At 41.0% G+C, this 12,044-nt stretch overlaps 1 protein-coding gene across 2 annotated transcripts in view; it reads right to left on the reverse strand.

Moving 5' to 3' along the window:
* Window positions 1-12,044, reverse strand: part of SPAG16 (sperm associated antigen 16) — a 395,434-nt gene that overhangs the window by 368,414 nt on the left and 14,976 nt on the right. For both annotated transcript variants that reach the window (XM_053364500.1, XM_053364511.1), the window contains exons 5-7: window positions 6,635-6,772; window positions 3,732-3,839; window positions 1,859-1,976 (exon numbers count right to left, since the gene is read on the reverse strand). In XM_053364500.1, the coding sequence (XP_053220475.1) occupies window positions 1,859-1,976; window positions 3,732-3,839; window positions 6,635-6,772 (364 nt within the window). The remainder of the gene's footprint in view (window positions 1-1,858; window positions 1,977-3,731; window positions 3,840-6,634; window positions 6,773-12,044) is intronic.

Raw genomic sequence — 12,044 nt, forward strand, 5'->3', positions numbered from 1 at the left:
CGTCTATGAAATATATAACAACAGTTGTTTTGCATATTTATACTGAAGACACCTGAGGCTTTAACTCTTGCAAAATCTACCAAGTGCCTCAATCGTTTTAGTGAGGCTAATAAAGGGAATGATGAATTCTGCTCCTTTTCTTGAAATAATGTTATCCATCTATTTAATTGTGTCAAAATTGGGAGACCCTTGACATTAGATGCAGAACAGTGTTATGAATTTAGCAGCAGAACACATTATTCATTTTCTCAAGGCTTGTTTGAGGCATAAACCTCACTGAAATGAATGGAGGCGGCATAGCAGTGACACTTGGGAGATTCTGCATGGCTGACAATAATATCAGGATTCACCAGTGTGAAAGAGTGAAACCATTATGCAGTGGGTTATATTATCCTTTTACCCATTGTATAAGTAGGTTGAAGTGACAGAGACACCACCTGCCCTACACATAACCTTGCATTTTCCAAAACTGAAAATAAAAAATAACCTCATTTAAACATGTTTCAGGGTCTTAACTGAAAAGCCAGATATCAGCTTGCTGAGAGGCTTTGGAAAGGAAACAGGCCAAGCACAGCAGCACTCTTAGAGCTCTTTCATTGGCATACAGCCTAACACAGTCCAGCGCATAGATCCAATTCTGCTAGAAGGCAGAAAGAACTCGGAGACATGCAATTCTGGCCAGCAACTGTTGATTTAACAGCAGCTGCCAGCAGGACATATTTTAATTCATTTTATTCATAGGTATAGATATATAAGAGAAAAAATCCTTGTGAATTTGTATGCTGCTGGGGTCTGGCGTAGTGTGTGTGTGCGTGTGTGTGCGTGTTTGTGTGTGTGTGTGAAGAGATTGGTTTATTAACCTGGCAAAGAAATGACAAGCTACCAATTACACCTCTGAAGAGAATTTTGATGGACAGGGAGGCTCCTTTCACTTTAAGAAGTGGCTGCTTGCCAATCACCAGATCCAGCAGATGGCACTTGCAAGCAGCAAGCCACAGCTTTCTTCAGAATACAGAATTATCTGTATTCTGTAGTAAAATGGTAATCTCTCCATTTTATATTCAGTGATATGACCCATTGATTTTAAACTAAGAAGAGCTCTGTGCACTTGACATCCAAGAAAAACTCAAAATCGCTAATGCCCCACGTTCTTTGTGCATTGCATATTTTTGGGTTTTATACGTGGTAGGGACACAGGTGGTGCTGTGGTCTAAACCACTGAGCCTCTTGGGCTTGCCGATTGGAAGGCTGGTGACTTGAATCTGTGCAATGGGGTGAGCTCCCATTGTTTTGACCCAGCTTCTGCCAAGCTAGCAGTTCGAAAGCATACCAATGCAAGTAGATCAATAGGTACTGCTGTGACAGGAAGGTAAACAGCATTTCTGTGCACTCTGGCTTCCATCATGGTGTTCCATTGTGCCAGAAGTGGTTTAGTCATGCTAGCCACATAACCCAGAAAGCTGTCTGTAGACAAACGCCGGCTCCCTCAGCCTGAAGCGAGATGGGTGCCGCACCCCATAGTTGCCCTTGACTGGACTTAACCGTCCAGGGGTCCTTTACCTTTTTTACCTATATGTGGTCCACCTTGTGTTTTGAGGATAGAAATGGAAACTTATGATCTTTCTTTATTTCCCTTCCTTATTTCATCCTCAACACAACCCTGTCAGGGGGGTTAAGCTGAGAGAACGTGACTGGCCCAAGGTCACCCAGTGAGTTTCATGGTTGAGTGGAGATCTGACTCCTTGTCTCCCACATCCTAGTACCACACTCTAACCATGACTCTACATTAGTCTACATTAGACAGTAAAGAGATCAGTGCTTTCTGAATCTCTAGGTTAAACACACTACAGGTTTTTACCTGCCCAACCACTCTGTCTCTTTCTAAGCTTGTGAGCATCTTCTCTCGCAGTAGAATCTCATATTTTTCATTCAACTGCTTTAACAGTGGCTCATATGATGCATAATGTGTCTTCAGTCTACAGAAAAAATAAAGAAAAAAATTATACAATGGTCACAAGGCAAGAAATATTCTGTAGCATTTAATTCTCAGAAGAAAGACGTTTCTTGGTTACCTGTAAGAATTATAAAATCCAAGTTCTTTCAAACTAACCCAAATGTTCAGGTCTGAAGATTGGAAAAATATTGCTTAACACAAAGTAGAATAGTTGGATATCATCCTAGAGTGAATGTTTTGAATAATTTATTTTATGTAACTGACAGACAGAAAATCAGAAGTCATTTTTATTTTATTTCTTATCTCCTTCTCTATCCTTTTGTTTTTTCTTCTTTGTTATCCTCTGCTCTGGCCATTATTGGGATTCAAGGACGGTTGGTGGAAGGACTCTGAGTGAGAGGCAAAGAAGTGAAGATCTCCCAGGGTGAGAGATTGGGAGGAAAAAGGAAATCTCCCAGGTGAGAGCTGGGAGGGTCCATCACTTTCTGTGGGTGACAAGGGTTAAGAGCTACCTTTGAGAGAGGACTCTGCATTTTCTTTTCTCTTTCCTTTCTGTTTTTGTTTTTATTTAGATTAGTTTCTTTTATCTTAGTGAAAAAGCGTTAATAAAACCTTATGAAAAACAAACTATTCCAAATGTTAATAATAATAATAATAATAATAATAATAATAATAATAATAATAATAATTTATTATTTATACCCCACCCATCTGGCTGGGCCTCCCCAGCCACTCTGGGCGGCTTCCAAAAAAATATTAAAATACTGTAATACATCAAACAATGTTGATGGAGGTGGGAGTTTTCATTTTCCAAATTATCAAAGTACATTAAATGAATTAAATATGCTGGTCCATATTAAAATTTGTTTCTTTCTTGCAGATGAATGTTATGTCTATCCCTGGTGCAAACAAAACATATGAACTGACAACCAAGCAAATTACAATTAAGAAAGATCAACTAAAATGTATTTCTCTAGTATTAATTACAACAGAACCTAAATTTAGAATGTTCCACCAAATTAAGTAGAAAGTCAAGTTTTCATTATGGATGGTGAGTCTATTTGCTATGTAATTCACAAGAAACTGTTTAGCACACATCATTAAACAAGTTCAGAAAGTCACAATATTCTTTTTCTGACTTCTACATAGAAAGGCAATTTCTAATATAGGCAGGTTGCTTAGATCTAACTAATCCTCTGCATGTAATCTGTGCAATCAACAAATTTGCCTGCAAAGTGTTTGAAACCTTCTAGAGCTTATCAGTGATGACCTTTTTTTTAATGGGAGGCCTGCCCCTTAGGCTGTTTGTTCAGGTGAACATAGCCCCTGTTGTTCCACTCAGTTCCTAAGAGATTTTTTTCGGTCTAAATATGAATGTCTTCAGCAGGTGCTGAAAAGAGTACAGTGAAGGCACCTGCCTGATATCAATAGGCAGGGAATTCCAAAGTGTCAGTGCTGCCACACTAAATGATCAAGTTTTTACAGGTGTGGAACTGGTATCATGTGGCACTTTTAAAAGTGTCAATTCTGCTGATCAAAGTGGTTGAGTAGGCACATATGGGGTAAGGCAATCTCATAGGTAAACTAGTCCCAAGTTGTTAAGGGCTTTAAATACTAATAATAACACCTTGAACTGAGCCCAGTAGCAGATCAACAAGCAGTACAGACATCTGAGCACAGGTCTCACTCCTGTCCGCAATTATGCTGCAGCATTCTGCACTAACTGCAGCTTCCGGATCAAACACGAGGGAAGCTGACCCCGTTTGTAATCGTTTACCTTTTAATGTCATTAATGAGCCTGTTTTTTTCTTGCACCACTCGTTTATGATGCATTCGATGGAAGTCACGCTCTTTCTGCAGTTTTAGCAGTGCTTCTTTAGCTTTGCTGCATGAAAGAAAAAAAAGAAAATGACTGCTTTCTGGATGAAGGAATATAAGACAAAAAATGCAGGGGGACATTGACTAGTGAGGAGATTCTGACAGAGAGGATAGGACAAGCACCAGAATGGTCAGGAAAATCTAAATCCCACTTTATTTTTTGCCTTACAGCCCCAAGAGTCTCTCAAGTCAAGAACTGTTCAACTTCAGGCAAGAAGAAATGGTAGGTCCAAAATGGCAGTTACCACCTAGATCTGCTTTTATTTGTTATGCCACTAACACCTAGATGTGCTTTTAGTGGTAGTTTTTTATTGGCAGTTAGTAACTAAATTGTATCTCAATTAATCTGAGCAATAACTAAGTATTTAGAATAATATTTATTAGGTTTGAGTATTTTTAAAAATTTGCATGATCAATTTGGAACTTTCTCGGATTTGAAGCTGTCATGAAAAAGAATAAAACTGCTAGCACATTTGCAATGCTAAACAGGATATAGTATGGTATCAAACTGGATGAAGGATAGCATTCAAGATTCCTGCAACTGCAGGGGGTTGTACTAGACAACCCTCGGGGTCCCTTCCCTCTCTACAATTCTATGCGTCTATAAGTGTACACTACTTTTGGACATTCTCTTTCTGACATTTTGCACTTCAGCTCATTTAGATGGTTCTTTTATTACACCCTCCCCATGCACAACACTGCTAACTTACTACCTTTAACAGCATGCATTCAAATCAGCAGGGAATACTGCTGAGTAAACTTGCTTAAGCACGCACTGAAATCATGGTCTCAGACGAAATTAATGGACTATGCAGAATTGGACAAAATGACAGGAAGGATTCAAAACCTGCGGGACCAGAGATTTACAGAAGATTGGAAGAAGTATATGAATTATTTGAAGAGCAACTGTAATCAACAAATTACGCTAGTAGGACTACAAGAAGTTTTGTAAGGAGAAATATACGAAGTGTTACAAAGTAGAAAAAGATAAGAGATATTAGTTATGAGTTTGAAATGTAATAGGGAAGATAAGAAATGCATACTGAGAGATTAGATTAGAAAATTTTCAGACAGGATTGATGGAAGTCAAAAATTTAAATAATATGTAAAAGTATGTTTAATTACTGTTGAAAATGATATGTTAAAAAAACTAATAAAAAATTATATATAAAGAAATCATGGTGAAATCAGCTTCCGCATTTGTGCCCCTTCTCTTTCCTATTTCCCTTTGCACTGGAATACATGCTAACACTCTTATCTGATATACTGTAGTGCAGCCATTTCCTGTTACTGTCCCTCATACTGAAGCTACGTACTTCAAGTACTCTAGACCTGAAGCTGCTAGATCATATTTTGATTGACATTATACTTGTTAACCTTGCTGAGTGTGTTTCTGGTCCTGGGTATCACAAACAGGGACAACTGGTCAACATATCTCATAGTAATGTCTACAAGGAAGCGTGTTTCCAAAGAAATATTAGCACCTTGAATATCAAGCCCACAAAACTACTACTGCCTAGGACTTCCCCCCTTTAAGTGCTAATGCATTTCATTTTCTGTTCTGAAGGAACATACAAGACAGATGCAGCAAACATTTTAAGGACAAATGCTTACTGCTGCCTCTCACCAACACGGTAGATCTCCCTCTCTCACATGAAACATGTAAATTATTTAGTGTTTTGTGATTTTTTTCTGTATGGCATGCATTCTCAAAAGCAAATCAATAATGCTATAAAGGTTCCTGTTCCTGTATAGCCAACTCATAGATCCAATATGGCCTTCAAAAATTGTTAAATGTAAAATTTAGCAAACATACATGCATTCATTAAAATGGCTGCAGCATGCAATAATTTCTTTTGTAAATAGTTATGCTTTTTATTTGTACCCTGCAATACCTTTTAGGCTCAGAAAATTGAAAGGATTTAGTTACATATAAACATAAACTGCTTAAGTAACATGGCATGTATCTCTGGTCAGTCTGCATTGCCATCTTTTCTAAACACAGTGGTTTACACCTATATTAACTTCAGCACCACAATGTTATTATTTAGACCTATTCATATATAACAATCCCAGTGCAATTAAACTACTGCTTATCTTTACATGGTTCCTGTTCTGGATATTTTTTTAAGTTGATATACTATATGTCTTTGTATAGAGCAAGGAAGTGTAGCAAATAAAACTTTTTTAAAGGCATGGTACCAAGCCATCTTCCGTCCATTTATTTTATTTTACTTAATTATACAATTAGCTGAGAACCATTTGAACTGGAAAGCCTGGACACCTTAAGAAGGCTGAACAAAAGCTTTATGGGTTGATTGTGTTTCTGATTACCAGCCACAAATACACACACACACACCCTGCCCATCTGACTGGGTTGCCCCAACCTGAATACTAGCCTTTCTCCCCATGAACCCACTTGATCCCTTCAAGTTTAGACCCATGAATTGTGATGGGTCTGCAGTTTTGTGTAATGGCTTGGTACAATGTGGTGGCTTTCCCAGCTCTCTCCTGTCTGCTAGCCCCAACAAGGTTCTTAGAATTCCATCAATCTGCTCACTTGGCAGCTTATTATAACATGTTCATGTTGGGCACAGTCTAGTCAGACATAAGCACTCTTAAATCACTTTAACTTCAATGCTCTTTGCAATTAAAGCTGTAAGTTCTGTAAATAAATACATTCAAATCTTGTTGAACACATACTTAACTTTCCCTTTGAAATTAACAGAAATTGTGGTTAATTCGGCAGGATCTTTCCCCAGGTGAACAGCAGAAAACCCATTAACAATAACAAAAACCTACTTGGCTGCTATTTTATAGCTCTCCATTTCCTTCTTGAGATATTTGTTTTCCCTTTCCAAATGTTGATTGCAGGTGTATGCATCTGGAACAAATCCAATGTCTTTAGGTTCAAGTATACCTCTCTGCATTAGCTCATACCTGAAATTAAAATGAAAAGTGTTTCTTTTTCTCCCTCTCTTCCTGGCCCCAAGGATTAGAAAGATCCATGAGTGGAGCGCCCAGTTGTGGACTGATCAAAATAGAGTTTACTACTTGATGGGAATGTTAAACACAGCAGGAGACCCATAGGTTAAAATACAATATACTTCCTCTTTCTAGAAAGCTATTACAATATTGTTGTCATTGCTTTAGAAAATTCAAGAGGAAAGGGAACACTTAGCAAGAAATGCATTAAAATTAAAACATGTCACAGTTTGGGGGTGTTCATTGAACCAACACTGTCATTAGATTCTCAATGCCTCAGTGGCTCAAAGTTGTTGCTTTTTTATCAGCTTCTGCTGACCATACCTAAATGGAAATAGCTTGGTCACAGTTCACCATAGTCTAGTAACCTCCCTTTTAGTTTTATTGCAATGTGTTGTACATGAAGTTGCCTTGAAAAATGATACAGAAACTGCAGCCGGTCCAGAACAGGGCTTCTACTCAAGATGAAGAACTATCCCTTCTACCAACCAACAGGTTTAGGGCTGCCTTGTTAACGTGCCCTGTAGCAAAGTAGAGCTGCTGTTTACCGGTTATTCCAGGTCATCCATGAAAACTATCATCCATGATTTAAGCTAGGATGAGCAGGCTGACCTGGCCTGTGTCACCAAGACCTGAGGAAATGAGCTGGGTGGAATTGATCTTTGTGGGTCTGGATAGCTTAGAGTGTTAGAGTGTGGTGCTGATAACACCAAGGTTGCAGGTTCAATCCCCATATGGGACAGATGCATATTCCTGCATTGAGGGGCTTGGACTAGAAGATCCTCAGGATATGACCCAGCCTTCTCTGTCTATATTATCTAGTTCAGAATCAAAAATAGGTGGGAGGGTAAGGGAAGCAAAGATGCTATTTTGCCTCACCAGGAGATCAGTTTGAGTTTGTGTTGGACCAGAGAGACAGATCACAAATTCCACTGGTGTTCCAATCATCCCACTGCCCAATAGTCTCCCTTCCTGAATTGGCTGATAGGCCCTCAAGAATGCTGTCCTGTGGGTTTTAAATAGTTATGTTAGTAGTGTCTGGGGTTGGGGCAGGTGGCCATTCTGATAACGATGGGGCTGTCACAAAAATCATCGTCCAACACATTTTGCAACACACACTCTTGAGCCAATATTTTCAACCAAGTGGGAGGTTGTTGGTCTGGAATGAGGGGAGGGGCTCTGTAACCCTGTTGTCATGATCAGACCACTTTTGAATGTTTTTTTAAAAAAGGCACACCATGCAAGACTGAACTAAGCCCAAGCATACAAAATACAGGGCAGGAGACACATTTTCCCCTTATACCACTGCTATGTAAGGACTCCTAAACTGGATCCTGAAACAGTTCACACATTCAAGTCTTTGAATCCTAGGAACAGAGAGGTTACTACAAGAGCTCTTAAAATGCCATTTTTTATACTTATAAACTGAGAAATGAGCCCAAACTAACAAAATGAATTTCAATAGGGACAGATGCAACGTGCTGCCCTTAGGCAGTAAGAACCAGATGCGCAAATATAAGATGGGGACACCTGACTTGCCAGTCGTACATGTGAAAAGGATCTAGGAGTCTTGGTGGATCACAGGCTTAACATGAGTCAATAGTGCGGTGCAGCGGCAAAAAACAAACAAAACCCTAATACTGTTCTCAGCTGCATTAACAGAAATATAGTGCCCAGATCAAGGGAAGTCATAGTGCCACTCTATTCTGCCTTGGTCAGACCACATCTGGAATGCTATGTCCAGTTCTGGGCACCACAATTTAAAAAGGATATTGAATGTGCAGAGGAGGGTAACCAAGATGATCAAGGGTCTGCAAACAAAGCCTTATGAGGAACAGTTGAAGCAGCTGGGTATGTTTAGCCTGGAAAGGAGGAGGCTGAGAGATGTGATAGGTAAAGGTCAAGGTACCCCTGCCCGTACGGGCCAGTCTTGACAGACTCTGGGGTTGTGCGCCCATCTCACTTAAGAGGCCAGGGGCCAGTGCTGTCCGAAGACACTTCCGGGTCACGTGGCCAGCGTGACATCGCTGCTCTGGCGAGCCAGCGCCGCACACGAAAACGCCGTTTACCTTCCCGCTAGAAAGCGGTCCCTATTTATCTACTTGCACCCGGAGGTGCTTTCGAACTGCTAGGTTGGCAGGCGCTGGGACCAAGCAACGGGAGTGCACCCCGCCGCGGGGATTCGAACCGCCGACCTTTCGATCGGCAAGCCCTAGGCGCTGAGGCTTTTACCCACAGCGCTGTGATGTGATATACATCTTCAAATATAGTAAGGGTTGTCACATGGAAGAGTGAACAAGGTTGTTTTCTGCTGCTCTTGAGGGTAGGACTCCAAGCAATGGCTTCAAGTTACAAGAAAGGAGATTCCAACTAAACCTCAGGAAGAACATTCTGACAGTAAGCGCTGTTCAACAGTGGAATGGACTCCCTCAGGAGGTTGTATGTAGACTCTCCATTGGAGGTTTTTAAGCAGTGGCCATCAGTCATGGATGCTTTGGTTGGGATTCCTGCATTGTGGGGGATTGGATTAGACCCTTGGGATTGCTTCCAACTTTATGATTCTCTTATTCAGCTTTCAGAATGAAACAGTAACTTGCTCTTATACATGCTGTGCCTGACCTCCAGATCAAAGTATCAAAAGCTTCAATGACAGGAGATAAAAATTAATTAGATTCTGAAACTGTAGCACCCCCAGCACCCTTCAAAAGTCAGAACAGAACAAATACATAGTTAAAATACACTGAAAAACTTATAAGCATATTATTGGGGAGGGGTGTTGAATGCTAACTATTTTGTGCAAAATTTTATTTGCTCTTGTTCTAGGCTTGTGTAAGCAGCTACAAGCAGACTACAATTCTGGAAGTAATAACAGAGTCAGGCATTGTATTAAAAGAACACAGGGACGGAGCCAGAATTCATTCATCTTTTAAATGAAGCCAGCACCACTCTAATTTTGCCTTAAAGTAGGTAGTGGACAATTTGTACTGCTTTTGACCTTCTTGGAACCTCATCATGAAGGCAGACACATCTCTGCTGATTGTATCCAAATCAATGTATAGGTAAAGGGTAAAGGGGACCCCTGACCATTAGGTCCAGTCGTGACTGACTCTGGGGTTGTGGCACTCATCTCGCTTTATTGGCCAAGGGAGCCGGCGTACAGCTTCCAGGTCATGTGGCCAGCATGACTAAGCCGCTTCTGGCAAACCAGAGCAGCGCACGGAAACACCGTTTACCTTTCCGCCGGAGCGGTACCTATTTATCTACTTGCACTTTGACGTGCTTTCGAACTGTTAGGTTGGCAGGAGCAGGGCCCGAGCAATGGGAGCTCACCCTGTCGTGGGGATTCGAACCACCAACCTTCTGATTGGCAAGCCCTAGGCTCAGTGGTTTAACCCACAGCGCCACCCATGTCCCTAGAAATCAATGTATAAGAAAGGCATAAAAGCTGCATTAAATGGGAAGAAAATATTAAAGCAATATGTTAAAACAAACACAGCAGCAAGTCTAAAAGTTGAAATCATTTGAAAATAAGTGTGTTCACTTCCTGGTTGAAGCAGCATTTTAAGGCCTGTTTCTTTAGGTAAGGTGGTGTAGCTCTGGCCATATGATTTCAAGTAAATGAAAGGAAGCTGAGCTGGTGTACAAAGTGACTAAGAGCTATGAATCAGGAAGCTTCCAGTTTGAAACTAACTTCTACCAAGATCTCATGAGGTGGTCTTCTGTAAGCCATGCTCAGCCTCAGTCCTCCCCATCTGCAACATGGGGGATAATACAGTACTGATTTTACCATACAAGGTTGTCACCAAGACAACAACTAGAAATACATGTGTAGCACTATGGGATCTGGAAAGCAATATGTGAAATAGTTATGATGATTATGAAAAAGTTGACACTCAAAGCAACACATCTCCAACAATGTATGGGCAGAGAACCTGGTGGCTTGAGTATTCTCACTTGGTGCACAATTTCTGGAGAAGCAATAATACTGCATGGCAAACAGAAGCCCTTTCCAGGCTTTCCACTCACTTAAAAATCAATATGCAAGCAGGGAAAGTAAGGAAGAGCATGCTGAACTAGGTCCTGTCTCCATCTCTATCACCCATCATGAGTGGGAGGATGAACATTTGAGGCTCCTTGTGCAATTTAGACGGGTTCAAAACTGTGTGCCAAAGTTTAGAAGGATGACAACAGGGCACAGAGCTTAGCAATGCTTAGCCACCATTCTTGTGCTGGTTTTACACATTAGTAGAATAACTAAGAGGGCTTGAGTCTCATAAAACCTCTGACTTTCCCAGAAGGCCCTTACAAAGATTCCACCAAAGGTACAGTAATGTACAAGGGACTCAGGCGGCAAGGGGTGGGGTGTAGTTTTAAGGCTGCCCTTTGCACTGGGTTTCAAGCTGAAGCTGCAGAACACTTGTGATGATTTGATGAGCCCAACCTTTCCTGAAGACTGAATGTAAGGACTGAGGATCAGGAGACTGGGTAAAGGAACAGAAGAACCAGGACTATTATGGGTTGGGAGAGAAAAGCACAAAGTGGCAGCTGAAAAAAATTAAGAAAGTGTGGAGAATACAACAAAAAGAGGAACACCATGTATCTTGGAGGAAAAGTGGAATATAAATGTAACAATAAAAAAGGAAGATTCCTTCATTTAGCACATTCCTCAGCCTGTACCTATAGACTCTCAAATGCACTCCTCCCTCTTCTATTCCAGCCCTTCTCACAAATACAACATTTCTACACATAACACATAGTGTAATCTTGCAAATCTGGTGGCAGCGTGGGTGCCGCCTTCCCTGGGCTCTGCCTTGGCGACCTGCTCAGAAGCCTCCTGCCCCTTGGCTCCCTTGCAGGAGCAGCAGCCTCTGCCACCAAGGGGGAGTGTGTGGTGCCCCAGCCACTGCACCTCATGATGGAAACTTAGAGGGCGCTTGCCCCCAAAAAGCTCAACAATGCCAATCTATTTTAGGGTTTTGTTGTCTTAAGTTTGGGTTCAAAAAAATAGGGGTTGTCTTATACATGGGGGAAAATACAGGAAAATCAGGGGGGGATTATTATATCCATAAAAAATATGGTACTTATACTGAGTAAGAGTCAGGTAAGAACAGCAGAAGGGGGCTATTGTCCTCATTTCCTGCTTGTGGTGTCTGATGGGCACATGATTCATCACTGTGAGAAAGAGGTTGCTAGACTAGTTAGGCGCTTGGTCTGATTTAGAAGGGCT

Source organism: Podarcis raffonei, chromosome 1 (assembly GCF_027172205.1).
Source record: "Podarcis raffonei isolate rPodRaf1 chromosome 1, rPodRaf1.pri, whole genome shotgun sequence".
In the NCBI taxonomy this organism is placed as follows: domain Eukaryota; kingdom Metazoa; phylum Chordata; class Lepidosauria; order Squamata; family Lacertidae; genus Podarcis; species Podarcis raffonei.